General features: G+C 40.7%; 1 protein-coding gene across 1 annotated transcript in view; it reads right to left on the bottom strand.

Moving 5' to 3' along the window:
• The window catches only part of CHMP5 (charged multivesicular body protein 5), a 295,753-nt gene that overhangs the window by 197,378 nt on the left and 70,906 nt on the right, over positions 1-27,469 (bottom strand). Inside the window, exon 2 of the mRNA XM_069620542.1 lies at positions 25,486-25,590. Coding sequence (XP_069476643.1) covers positions 25,486-25,590 — 105 coding nt within the window. The remainder of the gene's footprint in view (positions 1-25,485; positions 25,591-27,469) is intronic.

Here is a 27,469-nt window from a genome sequence, read left to right as displayed (position 1 = left end):
CGATGTGCAGGGTTTTGACCAAGCACATGGTGATGTAGGACGATGTGCCTGGCTATATTAAAGCTTATGTATATTTCTATCGGCTTCATAGCCACAGCGTTGGTAAGAAGTGGTTTGGATACTTGCATCTATAATTTGAAGTAGCCATGAGAGCTGGGATTGAATCGCACCACCTCCGATGTTGTTTAATTGCCTTTTTGTTATTGCTTTTGTGTACCCACGGACAAGTGCAATAGTACAAAAACAGATAGACAACATGGAGTTGCAATATATGTGCGCTTGGTGAAGCAATTTTCCTCACAGTAGCGGTTTGGTAGCGTAGGGGTATTTGCCATCTCCCCTGCAATGACATGAAAAACAAAAAGTGGGTAGTCCTTCCATTAACCAGAGAGCCCTGGTTCTAAGCCCCTTGAGGACCAATCTAGTTTTTCTTTTTTACAATACTGATATAATACAAACTAATTTGTTATGTTCCATAATGAATTTAGCAGTAAAAACTGGGGCAGGGCCACAAAATGTATATAATGGCTACTATTAAACTTCTGGTCTGTGCTCAAGCCTCTCTGCACGCCCAATGGCAGGCACTATGCCGTGTGTGATGTCGAAGTATGTCATGTACCATCTTCAGGACTGGTGCCCTCTAGCCTTTTGTCTCTTGTAAAAGTATAGATCTGCATCTTTTGAATGGGTGATCTCGGTTTACTGTGCTCACAAGACAAACTTGACCCCTATTGCTACAGTACCTAATGCATAATCAGCTGGATAGGACTAACTGTCCTTCTGCCATCAAATCATGGATGGCCTCCCGATTCTCTGACTAAATCCTAACAAGTTGGAAATTCAGTTTTTACCTGCTTCTGCTTATACCCTTCCTCCCCCACCTATGTCCTCCCCCTGTCCAACTTCCAGTTAGCCATCAAGCACGCAACCATGGATTTATCTTTGGCTCCCATCTTACTCTTCACCCTCAAATTTCTACTGTTGTCCATTCCTGCCAATTCCACCTTTTCAACATTAAGAAAATCTGCCACCTCTTGACATTTGCCTCTGCCCAGACACTTTTGCAAATAATTGTTTTTTCACACCTTAACTACTGCTGTTCCTTATTCGCTGGCCTCCTCAACTACGCCATTCTGCCACTATGCGCATTTATTCATTCAGCAATCAGGATTTATTCTGTCATTCTCCCAGGCTCTAATATTTCTCCTTACCAGTCACGTCTTCATTGGGTCCCTGTGATACAACGGTGCGAGTTTACGCTCTTATGTCTCATTTTTAAGGGCATTCATGAAATGGCTCCTCCTTAGCTCAGTTCCTCGGTTTCTCATCACCATCCTTCTCAGGATCTTTGTTCTGCTACTCAACTTCTTCTGTCTGCCCCTTTTCCTCCATATGCACCCTCACGGTTCCGCTCATTTTAAATTTTAGCTCCTAAACTTTGGAATGCCCTCCCTCTGTATATTCGTTCTAGCCCTACACTCCATCTCTTTTAGAAACACTTAAAATGCCACTTTCTCTAGTCTTTGTCTTCTTAAACTTTACTTAAATCGTGAGAATACCGCCATAGTGTACCTTGTCATTTTTGATTGTACGTACGTTGTATATAAGCGCAATAAGTGTTGTAAATAAATAAATACAATAAACAACACATTCTTTGCATGGAGAGGCTCCAGAATCCAGTGCAATAACTGCATCCATGATGTGGTCCCCATCAACCCATGACCACCATACAGCTGCTTTACTTTGCATATTTTGTGCAGAAGGCAAGGTGCATATTTTGGAAACAAATGTGCCTGGGTGAATACTAGCATTTCACAATTCCTCCCATGCTAAATAATATCGGTAGTGTACAATTGTCAGTTGTACAACCTGTTGTCCCTGCTGCTGTGGTCTGGTACATGCTACAAAAAACAACATATTCATTAGGTTTACAGTAAGGTGTACAGGAAGGTAAGAGCAATTTTTTGAAGCTATGCCGTTTGCCTCTCCAAGCCATAAAGCCAACCCACAAAGTGTAAGACTTAAAAAAAATATTTAAACAATGTGCACTACGGTACAGTATAATACACAGTGGATCAGCATGCAGCATTAATGTGGGTTTCATCCCTTTGTATCGTAGATGCACCTTACCCTTTTGTTCGTCTTGCAGAATTAGAATGACAGTTGCTGGTGTGTACCAACCTGCTTTTCTTTTGCAGGTGGTCAAGGTACACATGCTGCTTCTCCAAACTTTGGAAATGCAAGATTCTGTTTGCCCATTTCCTGAACTCACTTTGATAAGCTATGCCATTATTCTTCAACTGTGAACAGACAGTGTGTATGGTAGACAGACCTGTGCCGTAGGGGTGTGGGCTCTCTCTCTGCCCTATGTATGGTTAGGGTGTGCTAGGAGGAGGCACAAGCTCTGACTGCATTGTGCCAATGAGAAATGCCCTTATTCAGATACGGGTCGCAAAATGGTTTTTACTACAACTCCATCAGCCCTAGTCAGCATTGTCAACAGGCAGGGATGATGGAGTTGGGAATCCAAAACATTGAGAGTAGCAGGTTGGAGACCCTGTGCTGCAGCAATTGTAGCTCAGAACTGCACTATAGATAATGTCCTCAAATTGATTAATGGGAAGCAATACAGGAGCCATCAGTTACCCGGGAAGCAAAAGGATGCTTATTTGTAGTGGATGTCAAGCATAACGGGATGTGTAGTCCTACATTTGTAATGTTAAAAGGAAAACAAGTCCCAGAATCCTAAGACAATGCCAGGACTAGATGGTGATCTCCCAAATAACATGGGGCATGCTGGCATGAACTGTACAGCATGAAGACATGAGAGTGGCTGATGTTTATTGCATGAGCGACAGAGTACCTCTGCCAAATATAGAGAATTGGCGGGAACCCTTGGGTGTCCCAGCCTAGGCTCCAGAGTGTCTGAGCAGGCAGGAGGTGAGGGAGGAGTTTTCCACCACCCTGTCCTTTGTCAGAGTGGAAAATAAAGACGGTCCAAGGTAAGGGCCCTCCTGTCACCTGTACACTTTATAGCGCTGAACACCACAGCCAACAATTTAGAATGTGTATATCTAATGAAAAAATAAAACAATCAACAATATCCCCAGAAAATATCACAATGTTGCAAGTAGTAGTTTGTCCGTATCTTCATACAGTCAGGAGGCTGTCTGTAGTAAGCGGACGCGTTTTGGGGTGAGAGCCCCTTCTTCAAGAGCAATACAGAACTAAAAGAAATGTAATAAACGTATACCTTTCAAGTACTCAAAATGGTGCAAGTAACAAAATATATGTGATGATTAAGTGTTCAAAACCTTGCGAGTAATCAAAGGCCATGTATCAGACGTACAGGTGGTGAAGACTCAGAGCAGCCATCACTAGGAGAGAGCCGTAGAGCCAAAAAAAAGCAATATCCCTGATGAAAGAGAAGAGAGTAACTCATGCGGAACCCATATACACATGTAAATAATGCCAGAGCCAGAGTAAACAAAACCCAAGTTATAATGTAGGTCCTACGTTGCCTATAAGTAAAATGAGTTCATCAACCTTAGATCAAAGGAGATGTCCCAGAGACGAAAACCTGGAAGCAAAACATTTAAATACAATGTGCAAGATAGTAAATGACACCAAAATAGCCATCGTAAGGGCTTATGCCAATAATCACCATGACTGTGGGTTACTGACCTCATATACGCCTAGTGAACACCTAACGTAGTTCATTGATGTAACACCAAATATCCCAAAGAAAGATTAGAAGTTGAACATGAATGCAGCCCACTTCAATGTGTCATAAGCCACCCTGTAAACAGCAATATGGCAATACATCAGGATCTATATGCTCCCCAAGAGCGCAATGAAAACATTGTTCCTCTATCTGGGAGGAACTAACAGATACAGACAAACGGCTCAACTTGAGGAAGTGGAAGCAGGCAAAGCACCTTGCGCGGCACGCAACCGCAGCGTTATATGTGGTGTATCACACATGAAAATATATCCCCAACACTAGTGGGCACCATCGACTCCAATGCAGGATCCGATAATGATGCTTAAGAGAGATAAATCTTTCGTACAACAACCTATTAGCCAACTTTACAAAACCAGTTGCATATGCTTCCCTCGTACTTCTGCCGTGGATCTTACCTTCTAACTATTGCACACAAAATTACAGCGCCACACGACATGTGCACTAACACTCTCCTCAACTCCTACAAGTGTCGGAAAACGGTGAGCTGCCGATGCAAACTAGTAACTGTTGAACTCCCCTATCGAAGAAAAAAAAAGAGGACTGGGGGCACACTATACTAGCCGTGCAGACATCTTGGAAAGGGCACAATTCAATGAGCCGGCATACCCCTGATGCGCAGAGTGGGATGAGACCATCCCCTATCAAGATGAAGCGGGGACAGGGCACCCACTCCATATTCCATGCTAACCTCATAGGGAGAGTGATGTTTGCTAGAAAAAAAACTGCTCAGCGTATTATGAATTATAATGATCAGCAGACAAAGAATCAACCATAAACATGAAAAAGTGAATTAAAAGCCTAGTAGAAAGAGAACAGAATCGCAAATCGACACAAAATTTCAAATGACTGAAAATTCATACCACGATACAATAATTGCATGGTATCATAACAATTAAATATAATAAACGCCCAATTGGCTCAAACGGACTCCTATGTATACACGATTTTGATAAATTGTATACAACAATGGACTTATTGAAAAATGTAACAGTGGAGGCAGAAACATTCTAGACAGCGTTTCTCTCAGCAAATCAAAAGACATGAATTCAACACAAAATATGCTGTAAAGACACAGTTGACAATCAATGCTCCCAATGTAGAAATTGACAAAAATTGGTTCCTAGATGTCAACATAAGAGGAGTAAGTCTAAACACATGTTGTGTCCACAGTCTAGAGACATCTGCAATACAACCTCATAAAGTAGTGCACAAAGTTATAGTGGACTCATTTCTTCATACAAAACAGACATATGAATAAACATGCTTTCCATAGATCAAATCTGGCACCAATTGATTTAACATTCAAATAATCTATGTAGGTGTTCAAAATGCACCAGGTCCAAATGATTCAACATGAATAAATTAGACATATAATAATGTCCAAAATCTACTACAGTCTCAATGTATAGTAATCATCCCACAAGAAATTATACAAAACAATTCAGACTAAATTCTTCATTGAGATATATATGTCTAGGAAATGTCTCCAAAACATTTCTCGTTGGAGGAGACGAGCGTTATAATGACCTCCCCTTTCTGAACGCTTCACCACTTCCAATACCAAGAACTTCATTTGAGCAACTGAGTGTTGATCTTTTTTTCTTTTTCAACTTTATTCATATTTTTCAACAAAACATATAATAGGATCAGCGATGGGTAATAATTCTGAAAGTCCCAACATCAATATTCACAAGATTTACTGAATTATCAATAAGTTAAGTAATTCCTAAAAGAGTATAATTAGCCAAAGAACAGACAAACAAAATATCACCCTATTGTTTTCATCCCTCTACACACTACTAGCAAGTTTGTAGAAGGTCTAAACTCAAGGAAAAGAGGGATAAAACACAAAAAGAAGAAAGAAAAAACGACAAAAAAAACATAAAACACAATTCACACTCAGCATGCCTTGTATTCCTCATACCCTGCATCGACAAGTAAGTATAAGATAACAATCCCCAAATACTATGCACCATACAATTAAAAGGCGACCAGATGTCCAAATAAACCTCTTCCTGATTTCTCCTGCCATACATATATTTTTAAAAATCCGATAACAACCCCATATCTTTAATCCAATCTTCCACCTGCGCCTATTTCCTAGTTTTCCACAATCGTAAAATGTTTTCACTGCCATGATTAAAGCTTTATTAATCCAACACACATCTTCCCCTGTCCGACCTGACAAAATAATTGTTGATAAGGGTGTTCTCGGAAAGTTTATAGACAATACTGTATCTAACCTATCTAACACATCTAACACATCCCCCCAAAAGCTCACTGACCTCGAACAATTCCACATCGTGTGAACCATAGTCCCTCTCTCGCTCCCACAACCCCAACATATCTCATTATCTAGGAGACCAAATCCACACATACGCAGAGGTGTCCCATATAGGCCGCCCAGTATTTTCCGATGAACAAGGCATACATGTAAATCCAATTTACTCCTATGACCCGTCTGTAGTATTTTCCCCATTCATCTTCCAAAATTAGGCACTGCAACTAATTTTCCCACTTTTCCTTCAGTCTATCCCAAGACTTAACAGTAGTAACTTCTGGAGGCATTAGGTTGACGTAAGTAGATACTGCACATGGAAACGATTTTAGCACTGTACATAAGACCGGTTCAGTTACCAGTGAACCTGACAGCATTCCTAGTCTTTGACAGAGAAGTGTCAACCTCGTTATACTTCATTCCCTCTTCTCCAGACCAAACTTCCTCTAACTCCAAAAAGGATACCATCTGTCCATCCTGCATAATGTCCTATAACCTTAAGATGTCTTTAACAATCCAACTACTCCAATATAGAGTTTTGTTTGCCAACTGAAGACTAGGATTTCCCCAAATTGAAGCCTTGGAATGCAAATAAATATTCTGATCATTATCTGTCAACCAAGAAATTAAAGTCATACATTTTGTATTTATAGTTTGCAATCTAACTCGTCTTGATTAAATTCTTTCCATCAAGTAAATATTATCCAATTCCAACGGGCGAAATACCTTCCTGTCAATTGTAAGCCAAATTGGCTCACAACTATCTGTGGATACCATAGAATAAGCAGTCTTGATCGCCGAGGAGATCGACAAAGGTAGTAACAAATCCTTTAATGACTGAGCTAGTATCCAAAAACAAACACTACACGAGATAGTCTGTTCAGATGAACTACTTCAAAATTCTCTGCGAATCAAAGCAAAAATGGAATCCTTAGACTGGATAAAAACCAACGAGAAAGCAGAATCAAACAAATTACTAAGCCATTTGCCACCGGTTTTTAACAAACTCAAAGAACCCAGGGAGTAATGTACAAAATATCCGAGCAAGACCTTAATGAGAACCCTTATGAAGGCTTGTCTCAATTTACTACCTACCCAGGAAATCTTAGCAATTAGAGCTGCAACCAAAGACAAAGCTTGTCGACTCTGTAAAGATCAGCAAACTACAGAATCAATCAGACATCTCTTGATGATCTGTCCGGCAATAGAACAAGAGCGAACTACCTTCCTTGGTCCACTGTTCACAAACTCATTCGTTGATGACGAAGTGATATGGTGGAATCGTCTTATCACAGGAGCCAAAACTAGATGGTTAATACCAGCGGCAAAATTCTTAAGTATCATCATGGAAAAGATAGACGTATCACAGGAGCAAAAAGTAGACGGATAACATCAGTGGCAAAATTCCTAAACAACATCATGGAAAAGGTCAATCAAAACCTTAAAAAACATCAACACCAACCACAATGGGGTAACAAACTCCTTCCTTGAAACACTAGACCCCCTAGGGCACCGGCTTAAACTTTACCGTAAACTTTACCGTTCACGAACAACTTTTTTTTTTATTTTTTGTTTCTTCTCAGGAAGATCCTTTGTAAAAATCTAATAAGATTATGCACATAAATAACATTTTTTTTTTTAAAAAGCAGCCTTTTTTAAGATAAAGCCTCTATGGTACTTAACAAGATCCAGGTAACCAAATTCACCCTCCTGTACTCCTCGCAACACAATATATTTGGGAATTTTCACTTTCCCTTTCTCACCCCATAAAAATCTCTGAAAGGTATTATCAATCCTTTTTAATAGCTTTTTAGTAAAAGGCAAGGGAAGTGATTGGATTAAATATAACACTTTTGGCAATAAAGTAATTTTGAGGGCGTTAACCTTAGCCCAAATTCCCAGATTCAAAATCTCCCATTTCCTGATATATTTAATTAGGTCACTAACCAAAATGTCAACATTTAACCCAACAATTCCTTTCAGGTCCCTGGTGAGGTATATCCCTAAATAATTAACTTTCAGATCAGACCATTTACAATTCAGATCCTCAAAATCAAATCATCCCTCCTACATCTCTCTGAAAGTGGAAAAACAGACTTTTTCCAATTTACTTTGTGACCAGAAAGTTTACCCATTCTTTCAAAAGTTAGCTCTCTCGTTGTGCGGTCTGCCTTGCTGGTATTGTGCTATCGTGCTCCACCTTTTATCCCTGTGGGCAAGGTAAAGGGCTATCAGGTGTGTGCGATTCTGGGCAATTGCCCGACTTTGCCGGACCCTGGTTTTGGGACATGTCATGTAAATGGCCTTGGTGTTTGTCCGTTGTCTTTCATGATGTGTGAAAGTGTTCGTGTTGAAAAGGGGGGGTACAGTGTTTGACTATCCTACGGTGTAGGATGGGGAAAGGGTATAAGAAAGGGGATACTTTGTCTCACCCGGTGTCCCACTTCCACTCCCCATGGACCCCCCCCCCCATCCAGGTGACCCTACCTCACTGGTCCACCCCCAGGAACGATCCAATAGTGATGGCCGTGTCCTGGCCACCTGGATGACAGATCACTGGGGACTAGTCAAGGAGACACCTTCAGGTTTCTCACATAGTACTATTCTTTGAAAAAATGGGACAGGTTGAATCACAGTTGTTATCGCGCTATTTCTTTGATCGATTCTTATACGAAATGGCTGGGAAGGGTTGTATACAGTCGCATAATTGAGTGGGCACAAAATAATACCATTTTACCTGAGGAACAACATGGATTCAGAGCAGGAGAGGGCAGGGCCGAGCATGTCCTAAACCTCAGGTTGATACTGGATAAATATGTGCAGGGGCATGGTTGTCCAATCTACCTGGAGTTTATGGACCAGAGTCAGGATTTTTGATAGCGTAAACCAGGGTAAGCTTTGGTGTCCATTGAGTATTCTTGGTCTACCTACAGTCATATTAAATCTTTTGATCTCTGCATCATAATCTTGAGGCAGTCGTGAGACTGGATAGTTCAGAGAAAGTCACTTCATCCTTTTGTGTCCTCAGGCAAAAGTGTGCTGGCACCAATTGTTTTTAATTTTTATGTCGGCATTCTTGCATTCGAGCTAAATGAAAACACAAAAGATACACCAAAAATTGCAGGGAGACGTATATGCGTTTTTTCTTACGCTGAGTACGTTGTTTTACTGGCACGAACTGCATTGGCCCTTCAGAAGCTCACAACAGGTTAAGGTCACTATATGAGCCAGAGAGATTTGATATTAAATGTTGAAAAATCAGCAGTGTTGTAATTTACCAGGCATTGTAGCGTCTGGACACAAACTAGAATGGGTATCAAAATGTTATTATTTGGGTATATTATTCAATAGTGGAGCAAATTTGAGTGATGAAATTATTAGCACTAACGTAAAATGTGCACAGGCCAATGTGCAATCATACATTTAGGAAGAGGTATGGGAAATCTAACCATCAATATCGCATTAATATAACAGGCTAGGCCTGTAGCAGTTTGTGTATGTGGGGCTGAGGTGTGGCATTTCTCTCAAATAAAAGAAATTCAACTAAAGGAACATACATTCCTATGACAACTCCTCAGAGTTGCCAAAAGTCCACCAATTGTTTGATCAATCAAGAAATAGGATTGGTTTACATAAGTGATGCAATTAATCTTAAACCTACGACATTCTGAATCAGATTATGGTCACAAGCCAAGCCACATTTGACCCATGAAATTATTAAAGATTTGCTAGCCTCAGATATAGGCATGAAAAGGCTGACTGAGCTAAAGAAAGTTATGCTCACTAGGCCTTGGGAATTTGATACCATTTCTAGGAAGGACTTACCACTGGTACGCAGGAGGTTTTATGAACGTAAGAATGTACAAGAGTTATTGTGTAGAAAGCATGAAGTACTCGCCAGTATTCTGCATATGGGTGTAATACCCCAAACAGTGATTATTTGGGCTGGTTTTTGAGCCCATGTTAAAGGAGCATTATGATTTACTTGAGGGTTAGTTGTTTAGCAGTACCGTCCGTGTTAAGTCTTCGCACTGACAGGTCTTGACAAAGACTGAGTGCTTCTTGTCCACGAAATACCAAATCCTTGGGGGATCTTACACATTCTGTATCCTTTTGCCCGCTATCACATAAGCTTAAGCTTTGATTCTTAATTATTATTTTAATTCTTGAAAGCTATTGTATATTTAATTTTGTACTGTGTCTTTAATTACGGTTTTAACCTTCGAACTACACACTGTTCATTCAGTCATCTCAAAATACAAAAGATATGCAGTAGTGTCAGGAACCCAATGCCTATTGCAGCTGTGAGGCTTTCTAATAATGCAGTGAAGTACACAGAGGACCGTTTTTGAAATGTGAAAAAGAGGAGCGCCAATACTGTCCCAAGATACGGGATGTTAAACCCCTGACTGACAGAAGCAAAAGATTGTACGGGAGAGGGAGTGACCCCTGACCGGCCCATAGAGTCAGAGCTCGCTCTTGATTACTTTATGACGAGATAGCTGCACCTTGAGGTGGAAGGGGTGCAGGATTTCTTATTCCAACACCAATCAATAAGGACAACTCAATGGTTTGACAAAGGGGAGTCCGTTTAATGACAAGTACAAAAAACGGGGAAACATGGAAATCAACAGTGATGCGATAGCCCGTCTCGCTTCAACTCCCAACAATCTTCATTCAAACAGTAACAGTTATAAATTCGTCATTGACGTGTAACGCTCATAAATTTGTCATGCAATTCTATTGGTTGGAAAAGGTAACTTAAGTATAGGTGTTATATCAGTATATGGTAACTGAGTGAGAGGATAGGTTAACCCTTATCAGGTGGGCGTCTACGCCCTTCCCTCTAACATTACTCATGTAAACGTCACTAAAAGTACGACATCCCATTGGTTCTACTAGTTATAGGACCCTAGATTATCTGGCCCATTGTGATTGGGTTGGCTACAACCCCAAGCATAAATCTCCACTTTAATTAGCAGCACGCAGAATGGTCAACCCGGTGCAGGATGCCCCAAGATTGATTCACCCAGCCTCCCTTCCATCAATCAGTACTCGAATGGCTATGTGTCAATTAGTTGGCCGTGGTCGGCCTCGAAACTGTAGCTTCTTGTCAGGAAAAGTTATGGCATCTCCTGTTTTGGGTGACAGATGTTGGTGCCTCTTCACGCTTGGCTGGTCATGTAATAGCACACTGTGAATCTGCCTTGTTTTCCTTCTATTTGTGCATTTTAATTCTCATTTCAGCCTGCCACCTGTCTGGGCCTCCTTACCTCGACCTTCACGGGCAGGCTCCTCTGCTCTTAAGTTTCAATTCTCTGAAGCTACTGTCCGCCTCTCTTGGTTTGACCTCGATTTCCCAGACATGAGCTGCTTCTTGCTGAATTTCGATTCCGACGTCTCTTTTCTTGTTTTAGCTGGAATAAGTAACCTGGGTTAATTCTGCTTTTGTATGAAGTGGACTCGCACTTATATAGTGTGCTTCGTTGAGGTAGATATATATAGTTGGCGCTTGCCGCTCTATTCTTCTACTAAGCATAGCAAGCCGCACTGTTTTCTTTGCTTCTTGCGGTTACAAGCATATGTACAGGCGTTAGCTGGTTGAATAGCTTCATCCTGCTTTACAGTTTAAGTTTCCTTATATTTCAACATCGTCTCTCCTAAGTTCATGATATCCTTATTCATGACATTTCGTCTTTGTGTGTCATCTTTTGGTTGTCGTTTCATCCATCTGTGAGTCTGTCCGGGCCCTTGTGTCATCATCATTCGTCTTCAATTAAAGCATTTTGGGATTCTTCTGGGACAGTGTTTAAGCATTCTTCGTTTCGTGTCATTTGTTGGTAGGGTTCTCTCAATTGATATCTTACTGTCCATGGTGGTCTGGTTATTGGCACTTCAATAGGTATTGCTCTTCTGATGGGCACTGGGCAGAGTCCTAACGCAGCTCTCTGCTGGTTTATTTCCTCATCATGCGTCACATATCTTGGTGTGAACGCTCCTGGTACTTCAAAATGGGTGGCTGGAGTGCAGGCTATATTTGGGTCCTCCTCTACAAGAAGCAGGACAATACTGTTTCATGGTAGTCACCCGTAAACCTTATACACCTCTCTCATTGGCAGCATCTTTTGAACAAGAATGAAACACTACTGTAGGTTAGCTTGCACTCCCCTGTCTTTTTTGAATGCATAGTAGTTACCAGCTATACTTTTAAAATCAATGTTTTTAATAAAAGTGGTCTCTGGAGGAAATATTCCCCATAGACAGTCTCAGCTGATTTTGTCTAATGGGTGAATAGCGATAGGTGGTCCCTTCTTGTCACCGTTATAAAATGGAATGTGAGAGATATTTACAATCAAATTAAGGCTAAAAAGCTTGGAACATACTTGGACTATCAGGGCACGATTATTATTGTGCTCCAGTAAAGAGAAGCTTTGCTAAGGATGAAAGAAATTTGCAAAATCGTTAGGCACAATGTGGTTACAACATCACTTTTTCTTAACAAACCACCGGGTTCATTATTTCCTTGGCTTTCAGTGCACTCTGATAGTTGCAGATCCGGTGAATAGTTTTACAGTGGTCCATGGTATCTTAGTTGGCTAAAAGGAGTCAGTTATTAAGACATGGCAAGACTATCGAGTACTCAAAGCAAGCATCAAAAAAGATCACCGGCCACCTGTGCTGCAAACATTAATAGAAGCCTGGACCTGAATGAACAGCAGCAACTCTCCTGACAAGAACACTTCACATCATGGGCAGCCATTAGTATTCCACAGTGCAGCCTAGCCCACTATTTCAAGATTTTACGAGTCACCTAAGGGGTGTGGAAGACAGGGTCAGATTGGCCTGTGAGCATAAAAAGGGAGGATAGGAAACAGGAAGATGTGGGTTGCTCGGGTAAGGTCAGAGGAAGTGGAAGACCAAGTGACTACAGGAGGAAGGAAGGAGGAGCAGACTGAGGCGATCTCTGAGGAAGTGGTACTGCAGTAAGAGTGTAAGTTTCCTTACACTAAAATATTAAGTGTGGTTAGACAATTTAGTATAAAGAGTGATAGTGAAGTGAAAGGAACTGGGTGAAAGGAGAGTGACTAATAGGTGGGAAGAGGGACTAGTAGCATGGAGGAGGGACTAGCAGCATGAAGGGGGGAGATTTAAGAAAACAGAGAAGGTAGTACAAATCAAAGGGTGAAGGCAAAGCCTAAAGTAAGAGACATCGGAGGGACAGACGAGCAAAAGGGGGGAGAAGTGGGTGGAGTAGGGTGCAGGTGTAGTGAGAGGAGTGAGCGAGGTAGGCAAAGGTTATTACTCACTTTGATCCAACCCCTGTTGCAACACCTTCACCCATGTCTAGATTTCAACAGGCAGACATGGGAAATTCCGGTATGGAAATGGCTCATCTCTTAAAGTGAAATATATATTCCACATGAGAACTTCGATCACCCTTCTTTATTCATTCAACCCATCCTCTCAAATGGTGATATGCATATAGGTGTTTCTAGTAAAACTATTTTAGTATGAACTTCATTTGACTGCCTTTATTTTAGTTTGTAATTGCAGTAATCTACTCAGTGGCTGTTATAATAGCTCCCACAAACAGCTACACTTTCCCAAGCACTCACTTGTTTCAGATCTTTCCAACGGCATCCAGTGATTTGACCTAATACAAAATAGAGAATTACATTTTAAGAAATAGAAAATACTGAAACAAACTGATTCTTAAAAAATAAAAAAACAAAAAATAAAAATGTGGGATGGGGTAAGGAGTTAATTCTGGCGGGGTGGGGTACTAAACATGGGGAAACAGGGTGTTGTGGGGGGTTCGTTAAAATGTCACTCTCTATTTTGGGTTCGATAAAATCACATAAATCCAGGATATGGGAAAGGGATCTATGTGATATATAAGAAAGCTATATAAGAAAGCTGCAATCCGTTCTAAATCCTTTAACTATGTCACAAGTTGCATCCAAGTCTCCTCGATGCCTAGACCAAAACTGAGCTTCCTCATCTAGAAATCACAGACCCTATATAGGCAAGTGAAACACACAACACTGCTCTGAATACGACCAGAACCTTTTCATGGCCTATGTCAAGCTCGAGTGTGCCAAAGTGTATGCAGACCCAGTTTAAAATCCGATTACGATACTGATGCCCATCCGTTACAAGTCCTCTGTGGGTAGTCCCTCCAATTCCATCAGATCCAAATCCATATGCAGACCTTTAATTGAAGGTTAATAGCACCATCACTCTTGGTAAAGATCAGACAGAAGTACCAAAGTTGGGCATAGCTACTGCGATGCATGTGGTTATCAGGGAGCCCAACCCCCCTGAATACAGAGTTAGCGTTTGGATCCAATTTAGCACTAGGTCCCCAGCTAAGTGCCAGAAAAGTATCATTCCATTCCCTCCTTGCATATCGGAATTGTAGCCAATGGTATCTCAAACTCTCGTCCATTGTTGGACCCGCTCACTCCTTTCTCCGAGTTCTGCGCTGCTGCCTAGCAGCACACTACCTCTGCCACTCTCCGGTTTGTTTCTTGGTATCTTGGTCTGCATTTATTTATATTGCTTGCTCCCCCCCTCCTCGCTTTCCTCCATCCCACATGAACAGCTCCCACACCTTTCGTAGTATCTGATAAATAACATGTATCTAACGAAGCTGAATGGAAATGGTCATCTTGAGAATCCAGAAAGGTGTTTGGACGATTGCAAGCGCCACTGAAATTGTCTATGTGACTATGTGTACAATGGCAGGCCTCAATACTTGTAAAGAGTCACTTGAGAGCGAGAATTGACTCTTGGCGAGTAGGAAATGGTGTACCATGTGCATGTGGTGAACTAAGGGGGTGAGTGCATTTTTATGTCTCCCTAATAGCTTGCAACTTTGATTTTTTACACCTGAACAACAGTGTTGCTTTACCACTCTTGCACAGACAAGAGCTCTGATCAAAGACGAGGAGGTAATAATAAATATATTACACAAATTGGCTCAAAGTGGCATCCACAAATCCTGAAAATAATGAAAGCATGACAGGAAAGTTGCTTAGCAATATCACACCTCTGGAAAATCAGTGTGAGATTTTGGACAAACAAATATAAACATGCACCGCACTTCCTGAATTAATCTCTCAGTTCATAAATATGCCACTTTCGTGATCGCAAATGGCATGGGGGTTCCACAAACCTGCTAGAAAGCAGGGGGGCATGTTCCATATCTATGTGGTATATGAAAGGTCAGAATACTGCAACGTGAAGCCTCTCCTATATACAATAAACGTGACCTGTATCACATTCCGGCCAAGTCCCTTCGAGACTTCAGCACAGGACCAACTGGTGTCACTTTACATTACTAATGTGCACTATGGACCCGCAAGCATGAAGGCCCGGACAGGATTACAGTGAGGACACACATAAAACACAAAATAAACTGAGTGTGCGGGAGCCCTAGTTAATGTGGATGCTTAGCGATGGGTAGCCTATCCAACCCTTCTCAGGTGAACAATGGTGTCTTCAAATCTCTCTTGAATGACTGTAGAGAGTTTGGACTACCCATATTATCTGGCAGCTGGTTCCAAAGTTTAGGCACGGTCAAAAAGAAAGCCCTGTTCACGGCTTATGAAGTTTTGCATCTTGGTTGAGCGAGGTATTTTTGCGTGCCATACCTCAGTGCTCTAGGATTGGCTTTTTCCTTGATGTATATCTGCAGATACGGTGGCATCAATTGTAATCTACATTTAAAGGTGATGACAAGGACCCTAAATTTGACCCTAGAAGCAATAGGTATCCAGTGAAGAGCGTGCCTGGCCTCGGATACATGATCGCAACGGGAGAGGCCTAGAACAACTGACCGCCCAGTTCTGAACCACATGGAGTTTGTACATGTCGAAGCCAATGAAGATGCAGGCATCCTCTGGACTGCTACATCTACACACCACTCTAAAATGAGTGTAGCAGGGCAAACCAAAACGATATGTTTTCATTGTATTTCATAAAAGACCAAACACTGTACAAAGCAGTTTCTGATAATATTCGAATCATATCTAACTGGAAACAGAACTTTCTATCCCAGAGGGAACCATTCAAAAAGGACTTCGCTAACTTTAAAAGAGTTAAATGTTTTTACAAGTGCCTCAGGAATCTCCACTTGACAGCCGGTAAACATTTTAGTCATGTGAATTCAAACAAGACATCAGTGCTTGCAAGGGGGTGGGTGGAGAGGGGTAAAGTATTGTTATACTTTTATAGCAGAGCAAAAGCAGCACTTAACAGCCACCCTCTGAAAGCACCTATTGAGCCACCTGCACTTCTCCTCACACCCCACATCCCCCTGGCACTTCTGCCCTTGCCTCTTCTCTGCACTTACGATCTGAAGGTTACATGTCTTTTCATTGAACATTTTTTCCTTGAAAGATATTTCATCAAAAGAATTTAATTGAAAAATGTTTCACCTAAAGTATATTAATGATACTTTTCACTGAAAATCTGTACCCCAAAATTTTGTTTTTTCATTGGTGGGCCCCCCTCGAATCCCGTTTTCTGCCCTTTAAAACACCCCAAACATTCCCACATTTTTTTTTTATTTATTGGGGATCCCCCAAATCCCTGTTTTCCAAATGTAACCCTTTAAAAAATGTCAGTGAAAAGACTATTTTTTTTTGTATTTATTTATTGTTTGGCTGTATAAAACAACCTTTCAATAATTACAAAAAAATTAATAAAAACATATCAAACATATTACAAATCAATTCATCAGTATATAACAACATCTCACAATTGATAAAAACCAATGTATGTACAGCTTAATAGCAGCATTTTATTTATCACCTTCCCCTCATAAAACCATTCACAATTACTTTGGGTATAATTCATTTATAAAACCCGTTGTTGCTAATCTAATTGACATTCTCTTTGCACCAAAAATCAATAGCCATAATTCTTCCATCTCGGTTATCATTTGCGCTTTAAAACAATGAAAATAATATTTACGACGTATAGCATATAATGCAGGACAGTAAGCGATGACATGTTTCAAGGTTTCTGTGGTATCAGGCTCCTTACAAAATCGACAGATATTCTCACTGACATCTATTAGTTTTAGCCTAAATAGTATATCCTTTGTATGCCACAAATTTAAACGAAAACGAATATAGTCATCTCTAAATTTTGGAGACGGATATTTTAAGATATAAGATTCTGTAACTCTACATTTTTTGTGGCCAAACTGGACAGTGTTCCAGTCTTTAGAGTAGGAGCATTTTTCCAAAGTATATATCCAATCTTGCTGATACAGTTTAATTTTAGCATGCGTCGGATTGTGGATTAAAGTATCTAAGGAGATGTCCGCATCACAAAGAATATTTATAGCTGTATTTAACCAGCGTTTAGGTTATTGATGATCTGAATATAGTAAATATTTGCCTAAAATACAGGATATGTCTACACATTGTAGTGACAGAATACATTTCCTCAACAGAGCTATCAATTTCCATGCAATAGTACTGTATAACGATAGCAGCCCTAATTCAAAACGAATCATTGCAATGGGGACACAGAAGTTAAAAATTGAGCGCCAGTATTTACCCTCCAATCGATCCCACACTAAGCCGGGCAACATCGACGCAGCTTCAGACCCATACGAAATAATGGGTTTGACTTTCATGGAATAAAATGATATTATATGATTGCATGTAAACTTTCCAAACTTATATAATATAACCTTAGATTGGGAGATTAGGGTTTGCAGTTTCAATTCAAGTTCTTTTTGAAACACTTTATCATTGTTACCCTGGCTAATCATAATACCCAAGTATCTGAGGTTGAGAGAATCTCCTCCTATTTTGTCATTTTACGATTTTGGCACATCATAATTTGTGTTTTCATTAAGTTTATGGTCATAGCATTTTCTACGGTATACTCCGATAACCCGTTAATCAAGCATGGCAAACCTGCTGGAGTTTTTGACAATTAAACAAGATCGTCTGCATAAAGGATCCATGGTATCTGTTCTTGATCTAGTTTGGGGGCGTCAGAGTTAACATTCTGAAATTTTTCACCCATATCAAGGATAAATAAGTTAAATATAGTAGCCGCCAGGATGCATCCTTGCTTCACTCCTCGATATGTTAAGATGGGAGGAGTTAACATCCCATCGCGAGTAAGACGGATATAAACTGATGTGTTTTCATGGAAGACAGAAATCAACTTAACCAGTGAATAAGGGCAGCCCAATAACATCAATTTATGCAGCATTAGATTGCGGTCTATAGAATCAAATGCTTCCTTGAAGTCTACAAAGGCAACGAATAACGGTTGCCTTTGCTGACAGCAGAGAGCCTTGATTGCAGTCAAAGAGATGATATTTATAGCCGTTCCCTTACCAGCCACAAATCCTGTCTGAAACCTATCTCTCATGTTCGATGAGTTAATCCACTGTTGGAGATCTCTTAAAATTAATGAAGCAAAGATTTTCCCTGGAACGTCTAATAAGGCGATTGGCCTATAATTTGCAGGATTTTGTCTATCGCCTTTTTTTATAAATGGGTACAATCAATGAGGTACACCACGAGTTAGGGATCTTTTGGGTAATTACAACTTGAGAGAAGATTTCAAACAGGATGGGAGCCCATAGGTCCGGAAATTCTTTCAGCATTGCATTAGAAAGCCCATCAGGGCCTGGAGCACGGGATCTACTAGCTTTGTGAATAAAATAAAGAATATCGTCTATTGTGAAAGCTATTGAGAAAGGTCCCTCAAGTTTTACAGAAGGTATCCAGTTGGTAGGAGGGTGAAGAGCATAAAGACCAGAAAAATGAGAGAGCCATACGGAGGAAGCAACATCATTAATCTGCATTTGACATTGGGTGGTGTTATATGTGTCTGTTGTTAATGACCAACATCCTGCAGAGTTTTTTGTTAAGACTTTAACCAACATTGCCTCACCATCTTTTTGATATAATAGCGAACGATAAGATCTTCTCCAATCCCTATGTTTGGTCTTAATTGCTTTAAGAGCAGCCCAGCGCTGATCAACTGGTAGAGATTGGACCGATTTCTTATTTTTTCGAAATAGAGCTTTTGCTTTCTGCATATTTTGATTGTAAGAATGTGAGACAACTGAAGATCTTGTTATCTTATTAAGACCAGCAACTTGATACATTAGTTTTGTGTAATCAAAATCGGAATTCCAATCATTTAGCGAGCTTTTACATGATATTTTAAGGCGATCCGTAAAATGCAATAATTTGGTACTGGACCATCGTAAACGGTTTCGACCAGGATTTACAGCAAAAGTACCTTCCATTGTTATAGAAGACACAAGCGGAGTAATTCCTTGGTTACCAGAGTTCAGTGACCATTGAAGATGCAACATATTATGATTACTAGCCGAAGATGGCAAAACCTGAAACCCCTTCAAAAGATGGAACAATGAACGGCTAGCATAAATGAAGTCAATGGTAGCCACAGATCTACCCCTTTTCCATGTCGGGTGAGGAGGAGAATCCTCAGGAAATGAACCATTCACCATAAACATATCTTTCGACTGTATAAACGCATTCCACCTTCAAAGTCGATCGTCAGATAATGCTTTACTATTATTTAAACAATGGAGATTTAAATCTCCCGCTAAAATTATATGCAATTGTTTCTTATATTGATATATCTTTTCCAATAAACGCTCAAAAGAGCGCAAATATGAATCAGTAGAGAGAGCAGCTGGGTTCCAATATGTATTAATAAGGAAATACTGACAATCGTCAATAGATAATTGGACTAACTGGTTATACGGGGTCAGGGTTTCATGTGAAATAACACTCATGGTTGGAGTTGTTTTCAGCATCATCAGCAGACCAGATATTGGGCGACCCTTAATAGCAGAAATAGCAGGATTTAGAATGGGGAAATAACCATCCCAAGACGGGCAATTTGATAGCCATGTTTCCGGTAGCAGTATAAAATCATACTCTCTTAGTTTAATAGCAGCATCACAGAAAAGATATTTGAAGCCTCTAGTATTCCAGCTTAATAATGAGAGTTGCTTACCAAGGAGAGCGTTAAGCTTGGAAAGCAGAGCACCGACATTTACATTGTTGACCGCTGAGATCCGCTTTAATAGAGTCGCCCAATGTTACTTGCTCATCTTTACATGAGACCGAAGTAGCAGAGCTTCTTTGATGGTCAATTGCCAGATCAAAACCCAAATCCCACAAGGCTGAGCGAGCGGCCCAAAGAGTATTTAAACCCACTCTTGAGCTGAGCCAAAGCCGCACTGAAGACAGATCATTATTATTTAGAAATTCAACTTGTTCAATGTCACCCGAATTAATATCCTCCAAAGCATATATGTCACCAAAAATGGCTAAAAGGCTAGCCCGTTTCAAATCATAAGAATGATACGGCAAGGGCCTACATTTAATAATTAGTGAATGGAGATTTTTTTTTACATCAGGTTTTTTTCTGTCTGTTTTGAGTACTCTCTGAATTCGTAATGGGTATAGCATGAGAGCTCACCTGTTCAGTGAGTCCAGACGGAATTTGCTTTAAGTTAGGGGCAGCAGATATAGTTTGTTTTAGATTAGAAGTAGCAATAGATGAAGGTAATTTCTGCCAGCCTTCATCACACGTAACAGCACTATTGCCATAAGTCTGATGATATTTTAACATGTATTGTTCAATGGCTGACGCTATGATACAATCTAAAGTTGGAGGCATGGAAGATAAGTTACGTTGATCCATTTTATTCGCAACCGCCAAAGGAGGGAGGGATGGCAGCTGCGGTATAGGATTTAGGCTAGAAGGTAATCTAGGTTGAGATAACTTATTTGCTTCAATTTGAGAAAGAGAACTATCTTTAAGTTTAGATCCATCAGTGACATTAGTTTCAACTAGTGGAAGTTTCATACTTTTAACGTCCAGATAAAGGTCTATTTCTTTGCGCAACTCTGCACGTTTTAAACACAATTCAGCATCCGATAGATCGTTCACTCCTGGAACCGTGATTAATTTCGGGTGATTATCCAATACAACAGATTCATTGTCAATCAAAGCCACAATGTTATTTAAGAGCGAGTGTTCAACTGAAAGTTGTTCATTTACAAGCCCTTTTAGGCTTTTCTCAGCAGCGATTTTTGCATATTTATCCCGTACTACTTTAGCAGCCATGGTCATTTTATTTTTGGCAGGTAGCTTTAATCCTTTCAAAAATGATTTAGCAATAGAGGAGGGAATATGCTGTTTTGGCCGATTTTTGGTTTTCTTTTTTAAGGGGCTTGTATGAATCTGTTTAGAAGGGGCAGCACCCGAAAAAATTGTAAATAGTTCTTTAGAAGATTGTAATTCATTCACTGATGCTGAAGGAAACACAGTATTAGATAATGGGCGTACAGGAGCACAATTCTGAACAGGGAAATGAAGTTCTTGAATAATTTGTGGAAATAAAGGCAGGGCAAACAAGGCAGGTGCAGCCACATTTTCTATGATCAATTTAGGTTTCTTCAATTGGTTAAAAGGAGAGTCCTTGGTTGTTTTCTGCTGTAATAATTTAACAGGAGATAACTTTGATTTTTTAGGAGAAATGAGAGTACTGTTGCAAGCGTAACTGTTATTGCCATCTAAGTAATTTAGTAAGTTGTTTATCCTGGATTTTAAGTTTTTCATCCAAGGTCTCGAATAGTTTAAACAGCGATGATATAGCCAAAATCATAGCATTCAGGGTGGTTTCAACTAGTATTGTGGAAGACAGACATGCAGCAGATGGAAGTGGCGAACGAGGAAGGGGCATGGAAGGAAGAGGGATGGGTTTCGGTGTAATATAAGACCGACTGGGAGTAGGCGCTATATACGAGGATACTGACATATGTTTCTCATCATCAGAGTAGATGTGAGAAATTTCAGGTAGCTCATAGTTTGCCTCAGGCGCCACATTATTATCAATAAAAGATGAGTTAGAACAGTGATCAAGTTCACCTTGATCCTTTATAGACTCATCAACCAATGCTATAGCCGTAGGATTAAAAGATGTACCAAACATAGATGCAACACACGAAGCAGCAGGAGTTACTAAGCAATTTGACCCAGGTATAACAGAAGGCTTGCTAGTAGGCATAAGATTATCTGTCCGCGGCAGCGGTGTAATCACTTCTTTTATAGCCTGTATATCTTTATCACATGGTAATTTTCTCAGATCAATATTGGAATCCGGCAAAAGAACCGGTTGTATTGGAATTTCGCCATCCTTCAGCATTGTTATATCCGAGATAGAACACATGGATTTGGGCGGAATTATGGCAGATGGAATATCAGTAGCAGCAAAATTACAGGGCAGGTCATTGTTACATACCCTTTTGTCTTTACCCATAGTGGAGATCATCACCTGTATATCGCGCGATGCTACCGTTGTTTTAAATCTTGCAATTTTAGGAACTCGGGAAGCTGAAGCCGCATGCGGACGCGGCGTACTACCCATTACTTTCCTTTTCTGAGGAGCAAGAAGTGGGGAGGATGGAACTGTCGCCAGCTTGCTTGATCTCAGATAATAAAAGCGTTGGTGCATTTAATGCGCCACCCAGAAGACACTTGAATTAGATTTCACTCAAAAAGGGTAAATTTGATAATGGTTTTAAAAGGGAAAAAAACAAAAAAAGAGGGGACTTTGGCGCCACACGCAGGTTGCTGCACAGACTAATAACAAATGTATTAAAAACTTGAATTGATAGTATTCTTAATCAATACGTAATTAAATAAATTATTTTTTTTAGAAGTGATCACATTCATCAAAAGACAACTGTTCAGTTTTCAGGGAAGGGAACGCCCGACAGCTTGTAGAGCTGCCACAGTCCGACTCTCCACCCCAATCCCTGAGAACTAGTAAAATACTTGTGAGTAAAGTTAGCAGCTGAAGGCCTCGATTCAGGTTACTCACAGGTCACAGCCAAAGAACACAACAGCGGCTCCAGCCCTTCTGCCACCAGGGCTTACGCCGCGAGGGTGGCGAAGAGGTGCCTTTGAAGTAAAGTTCTGTATCACGTGATACTATCACGTGGTCCTCGGCGGCTCCGCCTCCCTTGAAGCAACAAGAGCCCAGTGCTCGCAGTGCTGCTAGGGGAGGGAGCAGGCAGGCAAATGTACAAAAACAATAAATGTAAAGCTGCACTCCCAATGCTGCATCCGTGTAGACACCAACGTTCTGCAAATACCAGTGAAAAGACTATACCGATCTGAATGACACAAGGCCTAGTAAGATCGTGGTTTTGTCCTCCCTTTGTTTTCCCCTCCTTGTTTTGTCGTGCCTAGAAACACTTGTGCACAGGCACGTGTAATGCTTGTGCGAAATGCGAGCTAAAACATGGCGTCGGTGCGCAGCCATTTTGGACACTCCTCTCCCATCACCGTAATAAAAGCCTGCGTCTCCGCGGGCCTCAGAAAATAAACGAGCATTCCAGTAGCGAAAGCAGAGCAAGGTCATATAACTACATAAATATTGTTGCTGAGTAGGCTTACTCTGGAGAATAGTTATTGTATTGTCCACTGAAGGACGAATATGGGGAGGGTGTCGGAGCGTCCTGCAGGTGCATGACAAGAGGTTCTGGGAATGAATGCAAGGAGAGGGGCGCTGGGTTTTTCACACTCTCTGCCCCTTACACTTGTGATCTGCTCTTCGGACGAGGGTAGTAATAACTGAGAAAGGCAGGGATATGCCCCTTTAAAGAGAAGAGGGCATTTTGTGGCAAAGTTTGTTAGAATTTGGACCCCCGGGTGATGCAGTCTCGTTGAGAGGGAGGACGCTCTGCCTCAGACCCCATTAGTAAGAGTGATCTCTTCGCCTACCTGCTCTGGTACTAAGCAGTGTCATAGTGGCCAAGATGAAGGGGTCTTCTACGTCCTTACCAACAGGGATGCCATCATCTTATATGTTTTTATAGATCTCCTTATAGGTTTATGTATGCTAAGTTCATATATATATTTGTATTTTTTTTTTGAGTGAATAAAGGGCCTATAACGAGCCATTTTCAGTTTTACCATAATGATTAGTCCAAGTGTGATTTTTGCCTATCTGAGTCCAATAACTTGTTTTGAAAGGGGCCGGGGAGAAACGCAAGTGTAAGGGTTCCCCTCACGTGGCCAAGCAAATGCAAAACAGCACATTATAAATGACTTATCATATCATCAAGAGCGACTTGGTGGTTAAGAGTATGCCAGCATGCATTGGCTGATACTTAAAGAACAGAATCTTTCTAGACTACTCTGCATATAGTAAACCTGTGATAAGCCCAATCATTCGTTTTTCTGGCTTGTCCATTCACGTTCCCTAGTGGTCTACCAGCTGTTACGTAAAGATTTTATTATTTTGCAAGCGATCCTTACGCCTTTGTGGATCACTACTGTGATGTCAAAAATCATGTGCATATTTACTTTTTTTACGTACTCAATGCAATTAAAAAAAAAATCAAAATGTAAAAAATTACCAGGATCAATGTATTAGAACATTCTTGATGCCAGGTTTGTACGGGATTCAACGTTTTATGTTACTGCACTACACGAGGGTGCAAACAAAACACCACAGGTGCCCTTGGAAAATGTTAGGTATTGTTCAGTAGACTTAACACACCCAGTATTAGGTGATGGAATCTGTATTAAAAAAAAAGCACACAAAACAGTCTGAAAATATTAAATATTTTCCCCCATACTCGGCAAATAACATTGTCTTACTTCTGCCAGGGCCAAAGGGGTTGGTGACTGGTGACAGGGCAGCGGTAATGGGGTAAGCTTTGTACGGAGGAGCACCTCAACACAATAATTGGATACAACCTACAAATGGCATATGCTTCCCTGTAATTTCTGTCAGGGGGAAAAGGAGTGGTTGGCTGGTGGCGTGTTAGGTATAAGGGGGTGGGGAGTTAATGGGAGGTAAGAAAGGAGGGCCATATTACGTTAAAGTGGACAAGGGGGATTGTTGCTGGCATTTAGCCAATCAGTGTTGGAGGACCAGAATTTGCACCACTTTGAAGAAATGTGCCTCTATTTTTATGTTTCCAGCACAACAAAAGAGGATAACTTTACTTTAAAAACACTTTCAAGTGTCCTTTTCGCATTCTGGAGGTCATTGCAGGACGAGCACTTAGTTTTTTTTAGCATGGGAAGAAGAAACATTACTTTAAGCAATATTTTTTACTGGTATTTCTTTGGAATTATGTTTTTTTCGCACATGTAATCACATAAAACTACATCCTACTTTTGTCGGTTCGGCATCCCAGCAACCCAGTGTGTCTGATAAGCTCATAGTGGAAACCAACATGTTTTGGGATGGGACTAGCTTCTAAAACCAGACCTCTCCCTTTTCCCTTTAGCACATGTGCAACGACTCACGCCAAAACATTCCATAGAACTGGGCAAACTGGTTGCAACATTCTTCCTTACGCACAGCCCACAGACGTCTTGGTGCAGGATTATTTTAAGGCATCTCAAGTCTCACCTTGGCTGGACCTTCCCTCATCTTTTTCATTTGATCTTTGTATTTCGCCAGTTCTGTATCGAGCCGAGAGATTTTCTTGTCAATAGACTCTGCTCTGCTATCCACCTTTGCCAAGAAAAAAAGAAAAATACAGGCGACGTTAGAAGCTAGTAGGTTTTCAGATCCGCTTATGGAGTTCTCATTCATCCATACAACCGTGAATGTTCGGGCTCCATGCATGGTGTTCCTGGCTTGTGTGCCAGGTGTACGTTTGAGAGACCCGTCCGCGAACCCAGAGTCCACGGGTATGCTTGTGAATGGATTGTCTGTTCTTACTGCATCGATGTGTGTTTGTGCATGCATCTTCAGCAAATGCATGTTTCAACAAAGTTTGTCTTACATGCACAGGTTATTGGTTGCAAAGATACGGTTTTCTGATGGTGTGTCATAGATCTCTAGTGTGATGATGGTGAGTTTCTATACGTCATCCATCCGCACATGAGCATGTCAATTATGCCTCTGCCTTAAAAGCATTGTACGTTAGTCACGATCATTATACAAAAGTGATAGTTCCATTGGATTATAAATGTAGTGCTCATGTACGAATATATATATCAGCGTTTTTGGAAAATAAAGTGCATCTTTCAAATCTGACTGCTCAGGTTACCAAACATTTTGCTATGGGCATCTATTCAAGGTAAGGAAGGAATTATGTCCCAAAAAAAAAGAAACAAAAATAAAAGTGGACGATTTCGCGGTAGGCTTCTCAGAGTCAGAAGCATTTTTTGGGGGTGGTCTATGGAAAACTCAATGCATAACCCCCTTTCAAGAAATGAAATTGGAAATGTGGTGTTGTGATTTTTATATGTAAAGCCTTTGTTGGCTGTGAACATATTAATAAATACATTTAAAAAAACTTTCGCCGTCCCCCCTCCCCCTCGGCCCAACGTTGTTTTTCTACATGGAAACATTGAGATAACATCAAAAGGTGGTGATCGGATCAGCCCCTTGCAAACTGGGTGAAGACGAGTTTAAAGTTAAAGGAAAGCGTTTAAATGAAGTGTCACATATGCTTAACGATCGAGTTGCACCTATGATATGATATATGCATATGTTATGTTACAAGGCATTCATCCCGGGCCAAATAACCGGGGTGGTCTCAAAGCACCCAACTTGTCTGGGTGGAGGATTGTGACCAGCTCCAGGTTATCCAGACTTTAGCAATACAGTGGTCCTACACTCATTGCATGAAATTCATTTACGAATATTGGCAAATAACAATGCCTGGATAGTAACTTCTTGCTTGAATTCGTGCACCTTATGAGAAAGCAATTACATCACTAAATGTCAATGACTCTCCCAGTTACAAGGACAGCACCATGTTTATAGTTAACCAAATGTCCTATGAAGGTAGCCAGATACATGTGCGCTTTGGCGATGGCTAGAATGAAGCGACAACCTATGCAGGTGATGAGACAATCTTCTAGCCTACAACTTTGTGTCAGCTCGTTTTTAGGAGGGGGCAGGATAGTGGAGCAATGAGCGTCAAAGCTTAGGAGGGGTGGCAAAAGGCCCAAGAGTCAGCACACAGCTTGAGATAGCACTGAATTGCCAGGCTCGAGCAGGGCAGAATAAGAGGTTGCCCTACCAACAGGCCAAGTATTTAAAACGCATTGCTTACAAAAGGCCAAACAATAGAGACCAAACAAAAGAAAGAAAAAAGAGAAAAGGGGTTATGCAGCTTGCCCCCATTTATTAAATAAAAAAAAAAAGCAAATCTACGGATAAGTGCGCAGACGAAAAGACAGATTGAATCACATGGAACCCACTTATACCAATAAACAGGGATGCCTTGTACTGAACCAATCTAAGAATACAGATATGAAGGTGGGTTCAAATATATAGCTCAAACAAAATAAATAGAACTACAGACACACACACACCAGCGAGATCCTCCATACAAAAGTCACACCTCCACTCCCAAGGTAATTCCACTGATAAAAAT

The sequence above is a fragment of the Ambystoma mexicanum genome, chromosome 5q (genome assembly GCF_040938575.1).
Source record: "Ambystoma mexicanum isolate Mex_15411 chromosome 5q, UKY_AmexF1_1, whole genome shotgun sequence".
NCBI classification, from domain to species: Eukaryota; Metazoa; Chordata; class Amphibia; order Caudata; family Ambystomatidae; genus Ambystoma; species Ambystoma mexicanum.
This window is presented reverse-complemented; position numbering and strand designations above follow the sequence as displayed.